Source organism: Copidosoma floridanum, unplaced genomic scaffold, assembly GCF_036245765.1.
Source record: "Copidosoma floridanum isolate Cflo_tuat_1 unplaced genomic scaffold, Cflo_Japanese_pri ptg000006l, whole genome shotgun sequence".
NCBI lineage: Eukaryota > Metazoa > Arthropoda > Insecta > Hymenoptera > Encyrtidae > Copidosoma > Copidosoma floridanum.
Window position 1 is genome coordinate 8,487,588 of NW_028321883.1, and position 27,414 is coordinate 8,515,001.

Sequence of the window (27,414 nt, forward strand, 5' to 3'; positions counted from 1 at the left end):
TCTGAATGTTTCCTTTTTTTTTTTAAATTTGTTTCTCGATCGGGGAAATTTATGATGCAGGATTTGAATTGGACAAGATATGTGCATATATACATGAATAAACAAACATTCGGAACATTCGTGCATTATCGTTTCAGTGTTCGGTTGCGATTTGTTTTGTTTTTCTGGAAGTTAAACTCCGGAAAGGACGTGCGGGGCATGCTCGTGCTTATCGAGCGGTGGGGTAAGGGGGGATCGTGTTGCGCTGGCACCAGGTCTGCACGCTGCATTTACGTGCCTTTTTGCTGTTGCGGGGAACGCCTTACTTCCGTAAATCGTAGTTGCGTGTATGCGTGGGCCCGTACCGCGGCTTGTGTTTGGTGCTGTAAGTGAATCTCTCGCATGCTGCACGTGTTGTTGTTCGATCTGGTGATGGTGCTGTGCATGTGCCTCTTTCTCTCTCTCTCTCTCTCGCTCTCTCTCATGTGCCCAAGTGCGAGACTTCTAGAACCGAAGAGAGTGGTTATGCTCTCTCGGTGAAATTGGCGGCCATCTTGATGAATCTAATCGTGTGCCCACATGTTCATGTGTGGTAACGTTTGAGTAGATGTACCTGATGTACCGTATATCAAATATGACGAGTTCATAATTTTTTCTCAATACTTTTCAGACGCATTTGTGCTGCTTTATGTTCTACTTAAAGGGAGACGTTGCATAATCCAACCAAAAGCTTGATAATTAGACGTAAAAAAGACAAGTAAATTGCAGCTACAGAACATGGCATTGTCTGTCACATAGGTGCGTTGCAGTTCCTTAGAATCTTTGCGTGTCTAATCTTCAATTGGTATTTGATTTACAGAGCCTCTGTCAGTCCAGCTGACACGGCTTGTGTTCGGTCGTGTTAGTTGGAGTGGCATAAGCACTGGTTAATAAATATTAAATTAAAATTTTCAGACGAAGCACTTACGCCTAGTCGGGAATTAAATGCCTTAAATTTAATAATTCAAACTAGTAGAGGAGTTATTATTATACCCCCGGAAGCTTTTCTTCACTCGATTAAACTTAACTCTACAGATGCGCGAAACAGAGCAAATTTCAGCTTAGAGTCTGATACACTTTACAAAATTCAGATATTTTCTCTTCTGATGCTAGTGATGCGACAAGAGTTTTTCTGAACATTATAAGCCAGGAAGTAATACCATTCGGTTTGGAAAAATATATAGACCATAAACTAAGGAGGAAATTCGTCTCTCAGTTCAAAGTGATTAATAAAACAAATACTTTAAATACAGGTGCTTCTCAACCCAAGGACCAGATGCTGGACGATATATTGCCTAAACTAGATGCGTTGATGCAAGGGTAGGAAAATGTAATTACGGATCTGGCAGAGATGCGGAAACGGCTGGAAAAAATGGAAAAAAGATTTGATGTGGAAAGGCTGACAGCCAAAGAACAGCTGAGGTTCTGGGAGCTACAAGATAAGGCCGTGGTGAATAAGGAGGCACGCTCAAAATACGCGCTACTTTTCGGCCAACGGTGAGAAGCAGGTAAAAAATAAAATCTTCAACTCTACTGATTTACAGACACTTCTGAGCTCTTGGAAAAATTTGATGTCTACAGCAAGTTCGATGCGTAAAAAATCTAGATGAAATACCTTGATAAAGTATGATTTTAAATTGACATCAAAAACTAAATTTTAATTATTTTTTGATTTGCACACGTCAGAATGACGGTCTAAAGACTTATAATATGTAGTATGTAGTAAATACGATCGTTAAATCTAAAAGCTTTTCTGATGATGAGACCATTTCAGAAAATAAGTTTGAGGTTAGAAACGTACTAATCAGTTGTATTGACATGGAATTTCATTCCAAGACCAGTCATATTGAAGATCTGGTTGAACTTTTAAACAAAATTAAAGAGATCAAACGATGTGAATCGAATATATCCTCAAATTCTATTCGTAAAAAAATCTACAATATATGACCCACAAAAGGAATCTGTCATTCAATTTGGAGATCGATTTGAAAAACTAGTCAGATCTTACGAAAATTTGAGTTGTACTAGCTCACTGACAGATAAGGAAAAATATGATGTGTTCGTAAATGCTGTTGTTTTGTCAGTACTAGAAGTGAATACTTTCGAATTTTTCGCTAGTAAAGACACAAAAATTACCATTATTTGTTACAAAGACTGAGACAAGAAAAGCTGCAGCCTGCCTGACTCAATTGACAGGAGCCTTCTAGGCGCAAGGTCAGTCCGCTGAAGTCTGCCAGAAGAGGTGCTACGAGTGCACTGAGAAAAGTGGTGTTAGAAAAAGTGTTACAACTATAATAAAAATTACTATATTTTATAGAAAAGCTGAGACATACTCGCCATATTATAAAAATTGCTATGCTACATAGTAAAACCAGATCATATTAGAATTTGCTATTCAACATAGTAGTTTTTGCTTTGTTCAGAAATAAGAAAAATATATATATTTATTACATATATACACAGGGACAGTACATGTAACTATCAGAAAATTGAAATGTGTATATATATATATGTACATAAATGTTTTTTCACAGAGTACAAATTGATATTTGTGTTATATACAATTTCATTATTTTAAAAAAGATCTGCAGCGACTGGGATTTGAACCTTCATCCTTCGGCTTCCAAATCAAGCTCCGCAACCACTAGACCACGGGACATTATGCGCGGACATTATGGACACCATGCGCGTATGGATAAAGTACATGTGGGAACGTGTAGTGTTTATCATACACACAATAAAGTTAAAAATCAAAGGGTTTTCTGTGGACCACAGTGTTGACAACAAATAATTAGTATCAACGTATCAATTTTTTAACCTTATACGTCAAAAAATTTGATTTTCTTAATATTTACATTTGTATAACCTCACATTTGAACCACTCAATAGGTGTGTACACCTATAGACATCATACAACATTACTTTTAAACCTAGAAATTTTTACTATACTGAATAGCAATTTAGTGGAATGAGAAATTTTACTATGTCACGTAACAAATTCTACTTCTGAATGTTGGACATTTTAAAACGATTAAAATAAAGTTTACCATGTTTTATAGCAAAAATTATACCATCACAATTTTTACTATCTTAGACATAGTAATTTTTATTATACTGTGGAATAACTTTTGTAGAGCTACTACATAATAAAAATTGTTGAAAACAATAAAAATTGTTTTAAACGTAATAATTTACGTCATCAGGTGAGTATGTCGAAGCTTTCCTGAAAAATATAGTAATTTTTAGTATACTTATAATACTTTTTTTAACACCACTTTTCTCAGTGTGCCATGCGTGTGATCACTTGGGTCGAAGTTGTCCGAGAAGAGAAAAGGGTGAGAAGCTGTGCTACAGGTATGACCAACAGTCAGAGAGTAAACGAAAATTGCCAATTCAGACAGTAAATCGCGAAATAAAATTAACTACAACAACAATAATAGTAATAATAAAAAAAGCAATCAGAATAAGAACAATCAAACTAAAAATGAGACAACTTACATATCAACAGTAACAACTACTCTGTTTTGAAGATCAATACTGCCTCAGGATGAGTCACTCAATAATAATCAAAATTTCATCACATTTGTTGCTGACTCAGGAGCAATGAGCATCTTACAAATTTAAAATCAATTTTTCATTTACTTGATGAAATAGACGCGTGTACCTTTAGGTGTGCTAATAAAGACTCGGGAGCTGACTTGAAAACGGAGGGAGTGGGCTCCATAGTAGGATTTAGAAATAGCTTTCTAATTCAATTGAATAACGTTATTTGCGCTGATTCACTTTTGGAGAGCCTGATTTTTCTTCAAAAATTCGTGGAAGCGAAGATAACTATTTATTAAGATAATAAAGTCATACCATTTGTTAACCATAGCAACTGAGCCTCTGCATATCGTACACTCAGATGTGATGGGTGCAATAAATCCCCCATCCTATCCCAAAAAGTATAAATTTTTCGTGGTATTTGTAGTTGATTACTCACGTTTAGCCATGGCATATCCTATCGGACATAAAAGTAAAACGGGTTCGTGTCTGAAGTGATTTATCAGAAGTGCCAGAGACCTTCTAGGAAGAGACGCCAAATTTTTCTATCTTCGGTCAGACCAGGGTACTGAGTTTACGGGCGGGTGCATAATCGAGATGCTGAAAAAGTTTAAAGCTGAGCTACAGCTTGCGGACCTGGGCACTCCTAAGCATAATGGTACGACAGAAAGACTGAATCTAACGCTTCAAAGGAAAGCCAGATGCTATATCTTAGACGCAAAACTACCTTTGAATAAGTGGGATATTGCTCTTCAAGGAACAGTATACGCATATAACCACACGCCACATAAAGGAATAAATATGGAAATACCCATGTGAAAATTTTCTCCACACAAGTCATTGAACATAAATCAAATCAAACGCTTTGGTTGTTTGGCCTATGTTAAAATACATAGAAATACAGGCCCTAAATTCTTGCCAATCGGTCGACATGTAGTGCTTGTAGGGTACACAAACGTTGGCTATATCCGACTTCACCCTGAAGAAGAAAAGTTCTATCAAAGTCGAGATGTGAGATTTAATGAAAAGATGGTATATGGAGATGAGCGTAGTAAAAACAAGATAAAAGATTGGAAATATAAGAAAACAGACGTAAACTTGGACGACTGGTTTATTGATTTTGATACTGCCAGTAATTCCGTGAAGAAAATTTCAGGAATGGAGAGAGAGATTCCTCTCAAAAGGAAGCGTAGATGTTCAAGAAAAACTCTGGTTGCCGTGAGTGAAAACATCTTTGTGTATGAAATGATACTAGCTATCAGAATTTGTTAGACAGGGCAGATGGCTTGTTCGAACCTGATTTGTGTCCTGAAAAACTTGATCTTGACTGCAAGTTGAAAGACTTGGAAGATGTGAAGAACTATGCCTTGCTGGCTACTATTAATAAAGATCCGGTAATATTTAAAGATACGATGAAATCAAATGATCGAAGTAAATGGCTCAGGGCAGTAAATGACAAGCTTCAGTCAATGGATATAAATCAGGTTTGGACGATTGAAGATTGTCCGATAAGAAATAAAGATGGAAGCAGACCGAATATCATTGACTCCTGCTGTATTTCGAAGCACAAGGTCAATCAAAATGGGGATATCAAATTTAAAGCCAGACTTGTTATCCGAGGATTTAAGGACAAAAACAAGTATGACCTCCAAGAAACATATGTTCCAGTCTCACGACTGGCCCTAATTAGATATGTACTCGCAATAGTAAATAAGTTTAATCTCGAGATGTGTCAAGTAGATGTGAAAACTGCATTTCTAAATGGTACTACTAATGAGGAGATATACATGGAGATCCCTGAAAGGACTACACATACACAAACTGAAAGCAGAGATAAAGTCTGCAGACTTTGAAAGGCTTTGTACGGACTGAAGATCAGTCCCAAACGCTGGAATGAGCGCTTTACAGAAGCGACCATCAAAATTGGCCTAAAGTCTCATTCTAGAGAACCATATTTGTTCATATGGAAAAAAGAATCAAATTTCTTGATCTTAGTTCTTTATGCCGATGACATGCTCATTGCAAGCAATGATGTGCAAAAGCTAGGTGAGATAAAGAGGAGTCTACAAACAAAATTTGACTTAACAGATCTTGGGGACATGAAAACTTTCCTCGGGATAGAAATTCACAGAGATGAAGAAAGACAGACGATTAAACTAACCCAAGAACAATATACTGCCAGAATCTTGAACAGATTTAGATTTGATGAATTGAAACGTCAAAGAACTCCTATGGTGACTAACCAGGTACTAAATCACCAACGAAGGGAGCGGGAGCAGAGAGATGACGTGGACACTCTTGACAAAACTCGCTCAAAACAGAATGTTTCATTTAGAGAGGTAGTGGGAAGCCTGCTCTACTTGGCTAACACTTCACCCAAACATAGCATATGCTGTTAATGTACTTAGTAGACACCAGATCAGTCCAGCTGAAGAGGGCTGCGCTATGATGAAACGTGTGTTCAGATATCTGAAAGGAACTTAAAGATGCGGTATTGTTCTGAAAGCAGAGTCCGACTAATAAGAGGCGTACTTAGATGCGAGCTTTGCTGATTGTAAAGACTGCATTACAACTTGTGGCTTTGCAGTCAGGCTATTTGGAAGTACTGTAGCATGGAAGTCATACAAGAAAAACTATGTATCTCTCTCTACATGTCAGGCTCAGTACATTGCAATAAGTGAGGCCTATGAGGAGCTCACGGCCCTCAATAATTCACTCAATTGATTTTAAATAACTCTTTCTGTCCTGTCATACTATACTGTGACAACAAGGCCGCTGAAGCCAGTGAAAAGACTGGAGGTGGCGCTAAATTAAGGCATATCACGAATGTAAAACAGCATTATGTTAAGGAGTGTGTAACTCGAAAATTAGTAAACATAAGATTGGGCCGTTGCATCGCGGATATTTTTACAAAAGTATTATTGTTGTAACTTCATGCTAATCTGACAAAGGCATTATTAAATGATGAGAATTGATGCCAATATGCATACATACAACTAATAGCATACGTGGAAGTACTTTCACCTGTAATTTGCTAATCAATTTGTTTATTGTATGTTCCAGGATCTGACAGCTAACAGATGGGAGCTGGATCAGCAAATAGATCTAGACAGATGCGCCATCTACGTTCGCTTATAGAAGTATGACTATACATATGTAAAAGGGTGGCACAGCTCCTGGTCGTCGCTGTTTGCCTCAGTTCTGTTCATTGTCTAAACGCAGAAGCATTGTCGCTGCTTACACGCTGATATTTGTATAATTGAATGAATACATTTGCTAAATTAAACGATCTCGCTATTCTTTCGCTGGTATACCATACCACTGAAATCCCGTCAGACATTATATATGTACAATCCATTCTTGTTGGGACCATTGTATTCGACAAATTTCTTTGAATTTTGGCTGCCATAAAAGAAAAATAATTCGCTCTATCTTATTTACATTTAGGAAAATAATAGGCATGTAGCTATTTTTCATTGTAAAGTTGTAATTTTTTATTTAATTTTATTTCTATGATTACTTACAACTTAATATTCAAATTCCCCCGTGCTTAACTAACTTATACTCATCTCAAAAAACTTATAATAAGAATATAGGTTTTGGTTACGTGACAATTTTTCTTATAATACATGATAGAGAGCAGAGAATCAATTTATAGGTAGCATATGAGGGATGTAGCTTTGTCTTTGAGATATGACTTTTATCATTTTTAGAATTATTACGATTGTTCGTATCAATCAGTGTAACGTACATTTTCTTACCTCAACACTTATTTTCTGTACGTGGAATTATTTTTAAGCCCATCTGGCTTCCTTTTCGAGATACAACTGTTTTGCTAAATTTGAGAGGTTATGTTATAACAAAAATTTTTTGAAGATTATTGTTAGAATAAGAGTTTGTATAAAGCGCCATCTCTGCTATTATATATGTACTGTGCATACGCGAGCCCCGATGCTGCGCATCAGGCCAGCCCAGTTGATCGCTAGTCTCTAGCCAGTTAAGACTTAATTGAAAGAACAGTTTGTAAAGACGGTATTACGACAGTTTATATCTAAATAATAATAATTACGATTTCTCTACAAGTGTTTAGTGATTTTCCCTTCTTGTTATCCTTCCTGGCTTATTTCCCGAATCCTGAAGGCCTCGCGCAGTGAATTATAATCTCAACAGGTTATGGGCCCAGCACGCTTCCACTGCGCGGGGCTTTTCTTTGTGATAAGGGACTTGAGCCGGGATTGACGCGTTTTTCTCTTTTCCATCTAGCAACTACTAATATGAGTGAAAGTGAAGAAAGCAACGTGCCAGTAAATGAGATTGGGTTCGAGGCAGAAGTGCCAGTAAATGAGATTGGGCTCGAAGCAGAAGTGCCAGTAAATGAGATCGGGGTCGAGGTAGAGGTGCGAGTGAACGACGGCGAGACGTCTGCCAACGACAGCGAGGTGGCCCCACCTGGGTTAGAAGGTGCGGCGGAAGGCGTGGAGGAGGCACGAGCTGTGTCACCGGAGACGAGGATACAAGGACAGGAGGGAAGAGGAAGGGTCATGAAGGACGCAGCATGCCAAGGTATTAGTGAGTCCTGTATTGTAATTGTGTTAAGGGGGCAGTTATTTTTCGTGCTTAAAATTCGTTGCCTATTGGCTGGGCCTAGCCCTGGAAGAGGAGGTGAGCGAGCGCACGGACGGATTGGCGGCGCTGTCCGTGGTTGCTGTCGCGGGCGGCCGAGGCGCCGGGTTGGGGCTGGGGACGCCTGGTCACACCTGTGTGCCAGAACGCCGTCACCGTGGCGCAATCATGGCGGTCGGCTCGTTTCTTTCCTCTCTGTAGTCCCGTAGTGCACGCGCATGTGTTGTGTTCACATATGTGTGTGCATGTACGAGCAGCTCATGCGCCATCTTTTCTTCCTTTAATTACATCCCGGCGTGCCGGACTGTATGTGTTCTACGGTTTACGTGTGCGTGGGGAAGGGGCGGCCCAACCTGCCTGCTCTTCGCGCGCAAAGTGGTAACGTGTGCAGTGTGCATGAACAACTGTGTCTCGTTGTTTACGCACGCTTGTACATTTCCAGTTGAATCCCTTCTTGGAAATAAACAGGTAAACTTACGTAATGACGACTTTATTTTAGATGAAGATGTGATCGACGCGTATATGCGACTTTTCCAACTCGGTGTGGATATTTGCGGAGAAGATCTCGTAAGAGATTTATCTGTGAGATTAGAAAACGGATTAATTCTATTCGCAAATAAGAAAGAATCGATCGCAGCCATCTCAAAGGGTAACTTTAAGCCCTCAGAGTTTGACAAAATATCGCGAACAATTAGAAACTCTGGCGGCGTTGTATCCCTGTCTGCAAAAAGGACTGAAAATTCGCAAGTCCCAAAATTTTTGGACGCGCTTGATTTCTCGCCCGGGTATTCAAAGAAAGCACTGTTTAAAACGACGGAACTGCAAAAGACTGAACTTCTGACTGATAAAAGGACGGACGATGAGAGTTTTGACGAAATGCATTTCGGAAATTATCGTGACAGAGTTCCAAAAGAGAAATCAACGAGTTCAACTATCTCGGGAAAGCCGAAAATAATAAAGAATGAAAACGTTAATTTTAAATACGACAGAGAAAAAGATAAACTGGTCACTCAAAGACAAGTTATCAATAACTACTCAAGACAGGCACTTGATAAAAATGAACTTTTAGTTAGAAGGAGTGCGGCCGCGGAAGAAAGGGACAGCCTGAGACGTCGGATTGGCTGGCTTGAAGAACGGCAGAGGGCGGAGCACCAGAGTGCTGTACAGACCACGACTGAGGCCGTTGCCCGTATAAGGGCCTTAGAAGAGGCAGTGGCGACAATGTCCAGGTTGTCCGAACGACTGGAACAATTTATGACAGCTCAAGAGGTAGGTCAATCAAATTTTGCAGTAGACGCGCTAAACTCTACTGCAATACCTTCACCAAATCAAAATCTCAATAAGTTATGGTCCGAGCATGTAAATCGTAAACACAAAATTGATTCACTCTCGGAAAGAACCCTAAATCGAGTACTGCATGACAGAACGACTGATCTTGATCGGAGTGAAAGGTTCCAACTCGAACTGTTAAACAAGGACTCACCGTCCCGTTATGATTATAAATTAACCCCTAAAACAAAGATAGAATTGTTTCTCGATAAATTATTTTCAGAATTAAAAATTAAAAAACTACTGTACGTCTTGGATGATACCGTTGAGTTTCCCACATTTCTGTCTGCCAAAGAATTAGATGATCACAAAGAAAGGGTACGACATGTTATAATCAATCACATTGATGACTTTTACCATCTAAAGACTGCTCATTATTCCGATCCCAAAGAACTACTAAATAAATTGAAAGAAATCAAAAGAAACGAGTCAAACTTATCGTCAAATGAAATCAGACGAAAACTGTATACTTTTCGGTATTTCCCAAATAAAATGACAGGGTCTGACTTCGTTGATAAATTTGAAGAGCTTCTCAGAAGCTACAAAAATTTACAGGGAAAACAACCCTTGTCAGAAGAAGAAATACGTGACGCATTCTACAATGCCGTCGTGAATAACGTAGCGCAGATTGAAACCCTCGACGCTGTGATTGAAGATGCGCAAGGAAAAAGGATGACTTATGACCGTTTGAAATCTTTCTTTTTAAAGACAGAGTCGAGACGACAGAGGACCGGAGCTGCTGGGGGAACTGCGCCTGCAACAGCGCTACGGGTGCACCAGCCCAACTCAACCCACGATAACGAACGGTGTTATCGGTGCGATGACTACGGGCACCACTCCTATAACTGCCCGGTCGACGCAGGAATGAGAAAGTGCTACTCCTGCGGAAGGTTTCAACGGAACCTCATGGAGCATAAGAAAAATTGCAGGGGTGCCAAATCAGGTGAGAAGAAAAATTTAAATTGGGATTTCAAAAGACGGGAAAACAAAGACGGACAAGGATCTAAAAATTCGACAAATAAAAGGGGAAAAAGGGAGCATGACAGTGAAAAGAACAACCAAAACAAAAGACAGAAAAGGGACAGTGATAAAACTAGTAAAAATGAAAGTAAAACAAAAAGACAGAGTGGAAACACAAATGACAAGAAAGGTAAGACTGTTTTTAAGCAAAGCGACATCGCCTCTTCGCTGTTTTCAAGTTCTGCAAATAAATTAAAGACCGACAACTACAATCTAGTTAAATTCATCGCTGACTCAGAAGCAACCGACCACTTGGTTAACTCTCGGCTAGTATTTAAGAGCTTAAATTGTGATAAAACAAGCAAAATTAAGTGCGCGAATAGTAATCCTCTGGCAGACTTGAAAACGGAGGGAGAAGGCACCATCGTCGGTAAAAATAATAACCATGAGCTGACACTAAATAATGTGATCTGCTCTGAATCCTTGTCGGAAAACTTACTTTCTTTGAGAAAATTTGTGGATTCAGGCCTGGCCATATACCTCGATAATAACAAAATTGATATATTTGACCCGACTTCGAACGAGTCATTCATCACAGGAGTCTATCGACAGCCATACTGGCTTGTTGAATTAAATGTTCACAATAAAGATAAAAACAAATTTCACAGGAAATATGCATATCTAGTGACGAATGGCTCGGGTGAATCTCGGTATAATACACGAAGCAAAGCTATAACAAAAGACAGTGAACAAGACAGAGACTTAAGTAAAAATGTCGAGCAAGAGGAAGCTATTGGAAATCCGTTGGCACTACATCCCATAGGATCTTGCTTTGATAACTCAGTCAATGACCGTAAGCTTCTGAATCCTAATAAAATAAGCGTGTACAATACACCCATTAATGACAGCTATAGAACTCTTGAAAAAACAAGCCCCATCAACGAGGCCATCCTATGGCACGTGAGATTAGGGCATGCTTCCCTCGCTTATCTAAAGGCATTTCAGAAGAAATTTCCAAATTGCAAAGATCTGAAGAAAGTTATATTTGATGACAGTATAGCTAATTGTGATGTATGCTCCAAGGCAAAATTCAACAAACTTCCGGCTAAGACAGTTAGAGTGAGATCCACCGCTCCCCTCCAAATTATTCATTCGGATACCATGGGTCCCATAAGTCCAACTTCATACCCCAAACGCTACAAGTTTGTGTCAGTGTTTTTGGATGATTACTCAAGAATGGCCATGGCATATCCAATGAAAGCTAAAAGTGATACAGGGATTTGCCTGGAAAATTTTGTCCGGAGCGCCAGAAACATCTTGGGGTATGACGCCAAGTTCTGCTATCTTAGGTCTGACCAAGGTACGGAATTCACTGGTGGCCATACCCGAGAGGTCTTAAAGGAACTGGGGGCCGAACTGCAGCTAGCCAGTCCGGATACACCGGAGCACAACGGGACGGCAGAACGATTTAACCAAACAATCGCAAAGAAGACAAGAGTCTACATGTTCGACTCCGGTCTCCCAGAGAACATGTGGGACTTGGCTCTGAGTGCAGCAGTTTATGCTTACAACCGAACACCTCACAGGTCGAATGGAATGGAAATTCCGTTGGTAAAATTTGCGCCGCATAAGAATCTCAATATCGAACAACTGAAACGGTTTGGGTGCTTGGGATACATGAAGATTCAAAGAAATTCCGGCCCGAAGTTCAGTCCGTTAGCTCAACGAATTGTTCTAGTGGGATACACAATCACAGGATTTATCCTGATGAAACCTGAAGACGGAAAATTTTATGAAAGCAAAGATGTGAGATTCAATGAACGACTGGTATACAAAGACAGATACCTGAAAAACGATATAGTGAATTGGGAATTAGTTACAACGACAGTTGATAACGACTGCTGGCTCCTGAAGTTCGACGAAAAGACGGAAGAAAGCACAAAAACGAAGGGAGAAATCGTCAAACGAAAGAGAGGACGACCGCCGAAAACATCTGGTTCAGGAAATACGGAAGAGCTCTTACCAGCGAAACGACAGAAGATAATATATGACACTAGTTTCACAGGACTGCAGGTGCCCCATGATTCAAATAATCAAATCAGATTTGGACAGGAAAATTTTAACGAAGAAGACTGCTCTGTGGATCAAAATCAGGATGAAGTATATCATGCATTGTTAGCAGAAATTTACAAAGATCCAACCAACTACCAAGATGCTCTGAAGAGCAAAAACAGCACAGAATGGCGGAAAGCAATAGAAGAGGAACTGAAGTCGATGAATGACAACTTTGTTTGGAAAATTGTAAATAAACCAATGAGTGATAGCAAAGGCAGAAAACCAAATATAATTGACTCCCGGTGGGTCCTGAAAAGGAAAGAAGACAACTCTGGAAACACAAAATATAGAGCCAGGTTAGTGATCCGTGGATTTAAAGACAGAAACCAATATGATCTGATGGAAACTTATGCTCCAGTCTCAAGACTAGCAGTGATTCGAGTCTTACTGGCAGTCATAAACAAATATAACTTGGAAACACGACAGCTTGATGTAAAGACTGCTTTCTTGAATGGTACATTCAATGATGATATATACATGGAAATACCTGATGGTGTTCCGTGTGGCCAAGAGTTGAGAAAAACCAAAGTGTGCAAGTTGGAAAGATCCCTGTACGGTCTTAAAATTAGTCCCAAACGCTGGTATGAGAGGTTTTCAGAGACTGCTACAAAAATAGGACTCCAGGAACACCCAAGTGAGCCAAAAATTGAAAAAGTTGAAATTCAAAACTATATGTAACTTTACTATTAAATAAAGATAATTGTAACCTATGATTAAAAAATAATGATCTCACGTATAATTAAGTAAATGTTTATAGATTACGAATTTAAAATTTGTTAATTTTGACAACGACATGTAATCTGTATAATACAAACATTTGTAATAAGCTTAAAACAAATAATATTTTTCTTCAAAAATACTATTTTAAGCGTGTTTTATCGTATAATAAATCAATCGAATTACATAAGACTTTTAAATTAAACTTCATATTTCATCATTCAAATAAAAAATCATTTCAATACAAATATAAATATTTCAAAATCACAAAAAAATACATCAAGTAAATTTTTTATTTTACATTACCTTTCATGAAATAATTTTTATCTAGACATTAATTTTGAAAAGACAAAGGAATCAATTAATTTCACTCTATATAATGTATCTGTTAAGATCTCATTTTATTTTAACTATTTTTATAGTTTCATGCCATTCATTTCTATAAAAACGTGCCAAATATACTTAATTCGAGTAATTTATTTATTAACCAATCACACTAATAAAGTAAAAAAGCTTTAATCATGCACGTGACATTCAATCTTCTTCGATAGGAAAATAAAATCTTGTCATTGTTCTTTAATTGGCTGGTAATTAATTAACCTTCAAAAATTATTTCTTATAGTAAAGCACTGATTCTATGTTTTTAATTATTGTTATGATTTTGACAGTAAAAAAATTTTTCGTACATAATAGCACGGGAATCAGAATTATGGCTGGTAAGTTTTTTTTCGTAGCTTATCATCTTTAAAATAAGTACAAAGCAAAGTTCATTATTTCATTTATGTATTGCATCTCATTCAATATCAAATTGTAGATTTTCAAGAATTGGATAAATTAATCGCTGATTTGTTTTTTGGGTGTAACATTCCATTTCGAATCGTGGAATCAATTCATTTCAAGAGATTTGTCCATGCACTCAACCGTTTATACCAAACACTGACGAGGAAAACTTTATAAAATTCTATTCTCAACATCAGATTTACTGAATTTGAAGAAACTGTTCTTAACATTGAGCCCAAAGAAGCTGTACTATTGTTAGATGGATGGAAAAATTCAGCAGCAAACACAAAAAATGTTGTAGTAATGCTACGTCTATGGAATAAAAGATATATTTATTTAAAGTCTTGGAATTTTAGCAATTTAAGTGAAACTGGGCAGGTGCTAAGCGAAGTTGTAAACAAGTGCATAAATATTGCTCAAGAGAAATATAATTTGACCATATATGCAGTAATAACAGACAATGCATCAAATATGATACGTATGGGAAAATAAGTTAATATTTGGCACGTAACTTGCAATAGCCATAGTGCTCATTTATTGTGTAAATCTCTGATTAACGATTCACTCTCTAAAAAAGTAAATAAACTTCTAAAGGAGTTTACATCTCCATACTTGGAGAGTCAAACCAGCTTATCACATGAATCTGAAGAGTTACTGTTCAATCCAACTTTTGAAATGCAACTAATGGATTATGTTTTAATACTTGATCCAATATGTAAACTAATAAATACTTGCCAAAAATCTGACTACAATATAGCGACTGCAACTGAGCTTTGGCTTAAATTAGAGACTTCAGCTGATAACGATGATCAACAACGAATAATTCAAGAAAGAGTAAAAAAGGCTATTAATAATTATGGTTTGGCAGCAAACTTTCTGCACCCAGAGTATCAGGGAAGACGGTTTAGAATTGACGTCAAGTACATTAATTTAGTTAATGAATTTTTAAATCAAAATTTAAACGAAGAAGGACTGCGTGAGCTTGAGGAGTAGAGAAACAAGGAAAATTTTTTCAAGAGTTTATTCCAATAAAATTTTTCGTGCTACGTTTTTTGGAGATCAGTAAGTATATATTATCCAAATTCGGCTCTTCTATCTTTAAAACTCAATAATTTATGTGCTTCCACTGGTCAATTGGAGAGACTTTTCTCAGAATAGGCTTATGTTCATTCCGTAAAAAGAAACCGTTTAACGCCAGAAAGATCATCAAAGCTAGTATCTTTGTCCTACGAAATATGTCTGTACGATCCAGTTTTAGAGGAAATGTATGAATTGCCAGCAGAATTCGACGAATAAATTTTACTTGTGTAATCAAAAAATGCATTACTAATTTTATTTATTCATTATTTTTTTTAAAAAATCTGCTATTTAAGTAAAGTTTATTCTAAGCATTTATTTTTGTTCAAATTGTAACTAATTTCATCAGTAATTAATCAGAAAATCTTTAATTTTAACATTTATTTAACAGAAACAATTAAAATACATGACAAATTGGTATCTGGATGTACAAAGAAATTATATTTGGTTTCGAAACAACTTAACTTATTTTTTTTGTGTCCAAAGTTTGAAGTAAATTTGTTATTAATTTTTAAATAAGTTTAGTATTTATTTGTGTCATTTAATATTTGTCTTTAATTGTCTTATTAGAGCATCTAATGCATTTCAGACTTCGGTCCTCTGCATTCTTGCATTATTTACGTTTATTACTAATTGTGACATTAATTACATTTATGACATGTCATGTAATAAATACACATTTACTGTATTTACCCACCACTGAGTCAGAGAGCATCTATCTCAAATGGCGAGCTCTATCAAACGATTATCTATCTTTTTGTTACTTTTAAAACATTAAAAATTAAGGTCGATGTCCCAGTACTCGATCAAGTCTTAATAGTCGATCATTTGGCTGATTTTTCTGGAATAGATTTTCAAAACTTGAATAAACTAGGCAGTTGTTCAGCCCTAAACAATTACTTTTTTGACGTAAATTAAAGTGTATACCCAATACCCAATTGAAAATACAACGAAGACCTACAAAAGAAAAAAGTGACCGACTATTGGGACGTTTCGTGTGTTGAAATGAGCGAGTAGTGGGACATCTAGTGGCAGAATTTCAACATTTTTCTTCAGTCTTTATAACGCTTACAAATACAGACTATCACGATAGATGTGAAAAATTCACCTGTTGCTGACTGTAAAGTAGGTTCTTGTTTGATGTCATAGATGAATAAATCGATGGCACAATATGGTAAACATTTTTATAAATTAAAAGTATTATTTAACTAATTTTCTAAATTCCACAAATCAGAAATGTAGCTGACTCACTAAGTTTCCAGCTTTTGCTGGTGTTTTTCAAATATCTCTTATCGCTTCTAATCTCTTTGTTAGCATATTCCAAAAATTTTATTTAACAAATTTCACTATCCAGTGTATACAGAGTAAAAGGTTGCAAAACTAAGGTAGGAGGCGTAGTTCGTAACAATGTAATTTACTATGTACATTCAGAAATTAATATACAAACGATGAATTTCTATAAATTTTTAAAAAATAAGAGTTATTGTTAACTAGCAGACCCCCGTCTGGGCTTCCCCGAGACTTACTAAATGAAACACTGTAGTGTGTTGACATGAAATGTGAAACATTTTCAGACATAAATTTCACACATATTCCTGATACATCTCAGAACAAAAATCTTCTTATAAAAACATAATTTTTGGGGATCCATATAGTTTATTTGGTCAAACAATAAGGTGTAAAAATTCAAAAAAATAATTATGCTGAAAAGTACCGTGCGTTCTTTATGCCATAAGATAATCAGTGGCCATAAGAAGCCGTTGATTTACAGTTTCTCCCATGTAATTCACGAAAACGGCTATTTTTTGAAGCTGTTAAGATTTTAAACCCCCAAAAAATTTATATTAAAAAAAAATTTTTTTTCTCATAACTTACAACTTTATTACCAGAGGAACAAAGTCCTGGATCTTAAACCCTACATTCTTATTGCCACAATAACACAAATACATTTTCTACTTATTAAAAAATCTGAAGTAGGATCTTTAAGGATTTCAGAGATTGCTGTGAGGGTACAATGAAAAGCTGATCTTTCACATAATGGACTCTTTAGTTGTCAATTTTGACGCTGCTGTTTCAATCTCGATAAATTTTCTGCGTCAGTTTCTTGACGCCTAAGTAAAATTGTATTTATTAGATACACTTGAAGTTTTTCTTCCGATTCACCCTCTTGCGACTTTTGGCATGCTTAAAATTTGTGTGACCCCTAAAGTGTGTTTTCTGTCAACTTTGTTAAGTTCTAATATATTTGTTGGCAAGGTAGTTCGACGTCCGATGGCCCTAAAAAAGACCGGTGAGCTTCTTAAGTTAACTCTTTCTTGACTGCAGTTAACAGCAATTGTGACTGCTTGGATACCTCAGGGTGATCTTCTCTGGCTTGCTGTTGAATACCCAGACTGATTGGGAGAAAAATTACAAAGTCCGAAGCTTTGGGGCTAGTTGTAGTGCTCTTTCCCAACGTCTCCCGGTATAACGTCGAAGACGTTGGTGTCTAAAGCACCTTTTTTATTTGCAGATTCAGTTGTTTTGGTGATCTTAGATGGGGAGATTGGTTAGTGATACTTGTCCAGTGGAGGCTGTCCCGTTGGCTCAAGTTTTTTTTCCTACGTAGCTGTTATACGTTTGCCCAAAGCAGGATTTGGAGAGGATCAGTGATTCCTGGTTGAATGCTTAGAGTCGAGAGGGTAATATAGGGTCGTCGGTTACTGGGTATTCCAGCCTTGCGAAGAACAACTCCGCAGGTGACGTCTGCTAGTAAATGGCTGACTTGGTTCAATAGTGCCCGTCTTTAGTTAATATAGTCTTTTAGTCGACGAATCGCTTCCGGAAATGGTAATAAAAATGTATTTGTTGGCAAGGTAGTTTACACTTAGGTGGATCCTAAAAAGAACTGATGAAATTGATGGTTAAGTAGGGAAAGTAAATACTTATAATGGCCCTAAAAAGCGCCAGTGGTGAAACTTCCAGGCTATTCTTATTCCTGATGATGAAGAGCTGGCTACGGTTGCTTGATTCTTACCCTGGGAGTCTTGATATACGGAGACTGTGATAGAGGGAGGTACGCTGCTGACCAAAGAATATCTCGTCTCGGGTCGTTCCCCGGATAACCAACCGCTCACCGTTAGACGGGAACATGTGGGTAAGCGCATTGAGGACGCGAGACGCGACGACCAAGAAGGTAGCCGTTGTGGCTGCCCATGCCCCTCAGAGCTCAGAGCTATTTTCTTCCCTTGCTTACATTTGTAGCCACAAATTCTCTAATTGCACCAGGTGGGATAGTGAAACTCCCTCACAACTCTGATGAGTTGGAGCAGATTATGCTCTGGCTAGATATGTCCCTTGGTATTGTGACAGAGACGAAATCGGTTGGAATTAATTTTTTTTTTTTTAGCGCACTCGTCTAGATTCAGGGTGAATGGACACCTAGGTCCCTTTACCATTAGAGAAGAGTGTCGTTTGTAACCGTGATACCCAGCTGCAAGACTATCATCAGCATTCTCTATACAGCTCGTTGAATTGCCGAAGCTCGACTTCAACACTATGGAGACGCTCCAGCCTATTATAACCACACTTATTTAATTATGTTGCAAGTAGCTTCGATTTTATGTCGACGCCACCTAGCGTAAACTACTGAACTAAAGTAAAAAGCTGGCGTATTTTTGCAAAACTTTGAGCTCATTTATTGCTTTTGTTATTAAATTTTTTAAGGTAAAAACTATACTAAAACCATCTAGGAAGTATCATAAATCAGTGTGCAAAATTTCAACAAAATTGGTTCAGTAGTTTTCGCGGTTAACGATTACAACGATTTTAGCGCTTCTGCTTTATATATTAGTAAGATAACTGAATCAGTAGATAGTGGGTGCTTGCATGGGTACCCAAGTAAAAAGTTATACTTTTATAAATTTATATGGCAGATAATGTATGAATATAAATATACCTTGTACAAAACTGCATGTATTATGTACAAAGGTAGTGAAATTATCAGTAAAATGGGTATATATACACTTATTGATTCTGGTTTCAATAAATATTTCATTATTCAATAACTGAGAAATCATAAGCAATGTATTATGGCATAATAAAATATGAGAAATATGTAGGCTGGTCAGTATAAGACTATGCAGTTTTATCAAAACTTCTGAGGATTTAACGGTTAGTAAAGTACCTAGGGTAAGGTGCCATAAGAGCTCCTGCAACATCAACGCTTTTTGACTGTAAATTTTTTGATAAATATAGTTATTTCGATAAAACCAAAGTACAAGATAAAGAAATTACTGTAAAGGAAAGTACTGTACCGAAGAAAAGAACAAAAAAATCGCAGATCGTTTAACGGTAACCTTTTTCACATGTTTAATTTTAAAAATTTGCAAAGTAACATGTAACCTTATGGAAAAGTTACTTAAAATTGCATTTCTGAGATCTGTTTAAGCCTCTCAATCCTTGTTTGTATAAAAGATTACTTTTAGATAAACCTGTTCATTTTTGAAGAGATCGATGTATATATACATATTTTTTTTAACAACATAAAAAAGAAGGGGCAAATATGCATAAAAGCGTGTATGCTCGTGTATATCCGTAAAAGGAAAATAAATTCCAGCAGTGCTGCATACACTTACGTTCCTCTTACCTCTCGGAATTTTGAGCTGAACTTTCAAAGTGCATAGACAACAGAATCATAGAATTTAATAACATGAAACTAATTTTTTCTGGTATTTAAGTGTAGCACACTTAAGTGGTGTAGGATAAATACGTTTCTCTGATTTGTGGTTCTACTTATAAAGAAAATCTGTAGCCAACGTTATTTAACTAGGCATATAACTAGAGTTAGCTGCACTGACTCAAGAGCACATCTTCACGCAGCATATTCTCTATACTTGTACTTATAATCTACTTTAGGGCAAAACCACTTTTTATAATTCATTGAAACTGCCACTGAAACTAAATTTTCATCACCCCCCCCCCCCCACCTGCAGTAAAGTTTGAATGTCTATCTCACTAATATAGCAAAAATGCTAAAACCGTTGTAATTGCTAACTGCAAAAACTACTGAGCCGATTTTGCTGAAATTTTACATACCGATTCTTGACATTTTCTAGATGGTTTTAGTATGATTATTATCTTTAAAAAATTAATAACAATAGCATAAAATAATCTCAAAGTTTTGCAAAAATACGCCAGCTTTTCACTTTAGTTCAGTAGGATCCGCTAGGTGACGTCGACATGAAATCGAAGCTATCTGCAACAGAATTAATTAAGTGTGGTTATCATATACTGGCAGTTCATCAAGCTGCATCGAAAATGTAGATGATAGTCGTGCAGCTGAGTATCCTGATTACCTTTGACACCCTTCTCCAATGGGCAAGTGATCTAGGTCTACTTTCACCCTGAACCTCCAGGATTGACGAGTGCCACCAAAAAACAATTTATTCTAACCGATGACGTCTCCGGCAGAATACCAAGAGACGTGTCTAGCCAGAGCACATCTTGCTCCAAAACGTTAGAGATATGTGGCCGTACCACAATCTGGCCTATTGCCGTGAGAGAATTTTTCACTACAAATATGAGCCAGGAAAGACTGCCCTGAAGAGTACGGGCAGCCACAACGGCCAACTTCTTAGTGGTCGTTCCAACGGCAAACCTACAGAGATGGTATTTTCCAGGCCCACTTTCTCCACTAACTATGAGCGGTTGTTTATCCGGGAACGGTCTGAAGACAAGATATATCTTGGTCAGCGGCGTATCTCCCTCATGTACGGTCTCCGTGCACAGAGACTCCGAAAGTACGAATCAAGCTACCCACAGCTGAAAGGTTCATTACTTAACCTTCAATCATCGGTTCTTTTAAGGGCCACCTAAGTTTAAACTACCTTGCCAACAAATACATTTTTACTACCATTTCCGGAAACATTACACGTCGACTAAAAAACTATGTAAAGCCGGCCACTATTAAACCAAGTCAATCATTCACTGGCAGATGTCACAAGCAGAGTTGTTTGTCGCAGGGCTGGAAACCCCGGTGACCAACGACCCTATATTACCCTCTCGACTCTAAGCATTCAACCAGGAATCACCGATCCTCTCCAAGATCTGCGCTGGGTGAACCTAACAGCTATGATGGAAAAAAAGCTTGAGCCAACGGGATCTGCAACAGGCAAGAATTACGAACCAATACCTACTATCTTTTCCACTTTAGATCATCTAAACAACTGAGTCTGCAAGAAAAAAGTGCTTTAGACACCAACTTATTCAAGGTTATACCAGGAAATGTTGAGAACGAGCACTACAACTAGCCCCAAAGCCTCAGACTTAGTAATTCTTCTCCCAATCAGTCTGGGTCTTTAACTGCAGGCCAGAGAGGATCACCCTGAGGTATCCGGGCAGTCACAATTGCTGTAAACTTTAGTCAAGAAAGAGCTTACTTAAGAAGCTCATTAATCTTTTTTAGGACTATCGGACGTCGAACTATCTTGTCAACAAATATATTATAATTTAACGTAGTTGACAGAAAACAGCCTTTAGGGGTCACAAAAGTCCTAAGCATGCCAAAAGTCTTATAAGGGTGGATTGAAAGAAAAATTTTAAGTGTATCTAATGAATACAATTTTGGGCGTCAAGAAACTGATGCAGAAAATTTATCGAGATTGCAACAGCCGTGTCAAAATCAACAAATAGAAAATCCATTACGAAAGAGATTAGCTTTTCATTTTACCCTCACAGTAATCTCTTAAATCTTTAAAGATTTCAATTCAGATTTTCAAATAAGTAGAAAATATGTTTGTATTTTTGTGACAGTAAAAAATTTAGATATTTAGCTCCAGGTCTTTGTTGCTCCGGTAACAAAGTTTTGTGGCATAAGGAACTCATGGTACTATTCAGCATAATTCTATTTTTTTTCAATTATACAGCTTATTATTTGATGAAATAAACTGTATAGACTGCGAACAAATATGTTCTTAATAAAAAACGGTTACAACGGTTTTAGCAACTTTGCTTTATGTATTAGTAAGATAGCGTTGCCCAGATTTCTACCGTCTTCAACAAATCGTTTACCATAAAATATGTGTATTGTTTCTTGTGAACGTGTACTTAAAACTGCTTTTACAAAAATTATTTTAATTTTAGAGTTACTTAAACGTGATAGTGAGTAAAATTTGTATGGCTATTGGACCACTACTTGAAAAGTCTCGTGATTGATGTGAAAAATCACATTAAAGCATAGTCTGAAAAACTAAGAATGAAGCATCGTTTGATTAAAGCTCGTTTTTAGTGTACTTTGAAGAACTATCAAAAAAAATATGTATTCTCTTTACCTTCACTATTGAATTACGGGTATGTTTTTTTGGGTGGTAGGATCGGTCGGTGCATTAAAAAGTGTATTTATATTAATGATAATAAATAGTTATAATAAACATAAATAAATTTATACGATTGGTAAGCATTCCAGAAGCACTATACATTTTTTTTAATTTTTGACAGTAATTTTGTGTCCATTAAGGTACAATGTCTTGATTTATGTTTCATCATGAATTATCACTCGGTAGTAGGACTATTAAAATTCAAATAGGAGTTTGCAGTACAGTTGTTGACGCGTTTAGAGTGATTGACCACCTATGTAATTTGTACATCTTTATACACAGGCTCCATTTGAAAATCTACGTTGCAGTCTATCATTATCAGGAGGTCGACAACTGTACCACTTCCCCCATGTTCGATACTATCAACATTTAAGGTCGTAGTTTCGAAGTATTGTTGAGAAATTTTAGCGCATAAAAAGGTTCATCTATATTTCTAACAAAAATAAGTATTTTTATTCCCACCAAAGTATAAAGAATTCGTAACAGTTTATTATTTCAATAAATCTTTTTCAAGCATCAGCCTTTTCAAGGAGGCTCTCTCGTGATAGTTCCCGAAAGAAGTTAAAGCGAATAAAAATTTTGAAGTATACAAGAGACCTACACAACAGAAGAAGGAATCCAATTATTTAAAGAGGCTCCCTTGTGACAGTCCTCGAACCAAGACTAAATGAATTTAATAGTTTAAAATCTACTGAATCCAATAATATAATTATTTATATCGCTTAGTCTGTAAAATTTCCAGATATTAATTTAATGTAGCACTTTCTAACACGTATGGTGGAGCTCGCACACGTGATGAAAACAACTTAAAAACTCGGATAAATTAACAGTTTCCGTTATCAGAGCGCACACGTTTTGTAGTAAAAAACCTCCTTTTTCGAATGACGCCTAGCAAAGTAAGTGTTACTCTTGAAAATTTTGAGGTATTATATTAGAAATTGTTCAAGTCATTGTATTTTCACAGGTTAGTCTGTGTTCCCTTGCGCCAGTGATGCCAACTATACCTGAGTTTGCGAGCAAATTTGAGACCTACGACAAGGGTTGGTATTTCTGCACGAGGAAGCATCGTTAATTGTCAACAAAACAATGGTAGAAATTTTATCATTTAATGCAATATTATAAGTATTATAATTAAAGTTTGTTCATCATTAGAACGATTTTTAATGCATTAAAAAGTTAGATTTTTCTAAGGTTTGCTTGTAATTTATATATGTATGTGTGTGTGTTTGTGTGTAACTTTTTTGAACATATGGGAAACGCTCTGTAAATGACATTTATATATTATGTGAAAATACGCCTTTTTAACATTTTTTAAGTATTAAAGCAACAAAATTTTTATGATTTCAGCTCTGATACTCTACTCTATGAAAGATTCAAAGAAAAATCCTTATATTAACTTAATAAAGCTGCTTAAAGTACAGTTCTGATTTAATATCTTTTTTTTTTTTGTATTTGGTTTCACATTAAATACAGCACCAAAATTTTAAGAAGGCTTTGGCGATTTTAAATAAAATGATGGCTAGCTCTGAAATTCAGAGATTATATGAATAAAGTACGCCAGATTTTTTCATGAAAAAGAAGTAGGTGGGTTAATACATTCATTTTCGAGAAAATCGCTTGTAAAATTCGTCATTTTAACACTTAACTTTACGGAACCCGAAGTCAAATTGACTATTGTACTGAAATAAGAAGCTGTGGGCTCAGAAGTCAAATTGGTAAACATACTTTTAATTATAAAGAATCTATTATTTCAAAAAAAAGATAGGGTTAAATTTTGAGAAAACAGTAAGGAAAATGTTAGACGTGAAAATTGTTTTGCTTAGATTCTGTAAGTGCGCATGCGCTCTACATACATAAATATACAAGCATAAAGATTGAAGTCCAACATATGTATAGGTATATAATAGCAGATGGGACCAAGAGACCACTCATAGAATTAATATAATTGTGAAAAAAATACAAATAATCATTTGCATAATAAGTACCCCACAGAGGCCCCTCAATAGATGCGACACCAAATGCCCAAACCTCCTGAATACCAAATAATTATTGTAGGTAAAAACTTTAAATTTCTTTTAATTCAGTTTTCATTTTGCTTATGCCAAGTCATTATGTTGCTGTATTTAGTAAGGAGAAAAAGTAACTACAGTTTTGTATACTGATATATTAAAAGATTTGTGGTTACTTAATACCTTTATTTATTAATATCTTAATTCGTTTAACAATACCTCGTGCAATCCTTATCGGTTACGATACGACCATACTCACGCATATTCAAGTGCATGCACGCACATAAATAGAAGTAATTAATAGTAAAAGTGATAAAACAATTTATTTCAATTTTCAAAGCAGTGAATAGTTTACCGTTGTAATACAAAGCCCCAGAGGCATTTAATGGTGGTGGACTAGGAGCCGTAGTTCCTGCTGTAGGACTGTGTGGGCCCCAGCAAGTTTGTTGTGATTGTTGAGCGTCAGTGTGGGAATCTATCGATCCAAGGCTGTCACTGTTACCACTATTTAGATTAAGCTGACTAGTCTCATCGTCACCAACAACATCAATTTCTTCATCGTCTGTTTGCATCGCATACAACTGCAGCTGTTGCTGTTTACTCAACACGTCTTGTGACCGCTTCGTCGTAGGATGAGTATCAAATTTCTCGATAAAATTTACTGTTTCTACAGGAAAATATTGTACACGTTTTTGGTGCATTTTTTGCTGAACCGTAGATTGTCCGATCACATTCTCATCAACACGGTCCATCCATGGATAAGCCTTCCATTTTTTGGCCATAAGGCAGCGCGGCATTTTGACAAAGCCTAATTCCTCACTTATTTTGTTATTTAAAATAAGAAATCAAACATCCTTTTGAATCTAACCGTATTGCAGTGGAGGTTTTTGAAATGTTAAGTTAGTATCAAGCCTTTGATGACTGAAACAAATTGATACTGATAATGACTGACGATGGTGTCTGGAAGCACATCAATGGCCCACTTGGCCATAATCATTTGGCCAGTACTGAACTCGTCTTTGCTGCCATTGCCAATAATCTTTTTAAAGTTTTATTCTATTGATTTTCATTATATATTTCAGTCCTTACTACACTTTTTCCGTGTTTTACGATCACATAAAAACGAATGCACTTAAGAACCCTTTTACACTTAATCTCTAACTATAGTTTTGAATAAACCAAAAAAGAAACTGCGTACAGGTGTAACAGTCTTGGTTACTTAAACTTTTTTCCTTAAAATGTTGTGTTGTTCTTGCTTGCACACACCCTAGTGTAAGTGAAAAGGTATATTTTATCCACACTATTATCTTATAGTCAATATTGGAGCTAAACACAAAACGAAGAGCACCTCTTTTTATTATCACTGCACTTGGATGCATAAGTACGTACACCCATACACACAAATATGTTTGTATATTTATTGCTCTAAAGTCATCTTGTCACCTTCACTAGATTGTTGACTTGATACTCTATGCTTTTGTCACCATCAGAGGTAGTGAAACCCACCCCTGCTTGCTGATGTTATTTGAGCTTACATCTTCTCTCTTCTTCTCCTACGGCTGCGCAAAATGAAGCTAAGGGGTGAGTAATTCCCGAACGGGGCGTGGTAAGTGGGGATAGTTGTGATCCACCCCTCACCTCGATTCTATCATATCTTTCTCTCATAGCTGTCTTTAATAAAAGTATTAGTAACTACCCTGTTAAACTAGCTTAGTTTCGCTCTTATATTTACATTGAAATTATTGTTCCCAACGAATGATGAGCGATTCCAAATCACGCTTACTTATATTGTTTCCCTATACTATTCACTGTTTCGTAGGGAATTCATACTTCACATACATTCATATATAGGTTTTATTTTCTTCACAAATGTATACATTTCGTTTTAAAGATGCAAGAGAATTTTTTGATATGAACTTAAAAATCTAATAATCTAACTGCAAAACTTAATGTTACAAAATAGTTAGAATATTACTATTGAGTTTTTTGTATTTTTTTTGTCAACATACACTTTGTCGACAACTAACTTTCATATGTAATATTTTTATTGATTGCACAACTACAAGTTTAAAGGGAAATTTTCGAGATTACTTTCTAGTGCTATGACGTTTTTCTCAAGATTTCAGTATAATTAATTCATCGTGTTATTATTAGCATAAAATTAAAAAAAACACGCACGATATTTTTGGCACGTTATTTTTGTTAAGAAATTTGTTCTCCACAACAAAAAAGAAAATCAATATAAACTAAATGTGCTTGTTTGCAATATATTTCACTAGTAATTTCGAAATAATGTTGAGTAATTTTTTGAATAAGACTAATTTTTTTTTTGTTCTTTTTTTTAATTTCTAAAATTAGAAATAAAATGTCAATAAAAATTTCTTATACCTTTTTTGCATTGAATCAATTACAAAAGGGTGAAAGTATTACATATCAAATTGAAGGTTCTATCATATTAAGTTAGCTAAATAGCTTCATAATAATCATAGGCGCTTCAAACCATTTTATGTATAGGTTAAAAAAAATCGTTTTATCAGAAAATAAGATGTATGTTACTATGGAAAAAAAGAATTCAACATATTATTTCATTATTAAAGCGAATATATGTAATAGTTATTCTGAAAAATTCGCAAACGTTGAAAAGACGGTTTTTTAGCAATAAAAAAAGTTAATTTTCAATGCAAAAAGATTACGTAAAAAAGTTTTGACTCCGAAAAACCTATCGATTGTTACCTACACTGAAATTTGGATAGGTAGGTGCTAACAAAACTTTAAAAAATCAACGAAAATAGTCGTTTTTAAATAGATTATTAACTTCTGCCTTTTATGATTTTTAACTTCATACTTAGCGAAATTACAAGTTGTAGGTTCATAAGTTAAAAAAATTT

General features: G+C 36.2%; 1 protein-coding gene across 1 annotated transcript in view; it reads right to left on the reverse strand.

Moving 5' to 3' along the window:
- scrt (scratch) overlaps positions 1–25,551 on the reverse strand; it is a 206,749-nt gene extending 181,198 nt beyond the window's left edge. Inside the window, exon 1 of the mRNA XM_089598336.1 lies at positions 24,882–25,551. Within this exon, the coding sequence (XP_089454462.1) occupies positions 24,882–25,323 (442 nt within the window). The 5' untranslated portion in view covers positions 25,324–25,551. The remainder of the gene's footprint in view (positions 1–24,881) is intronic.
- Between the last annotated feature and the right edge of the window lie 1,863 nt (positions 25,552–27,414).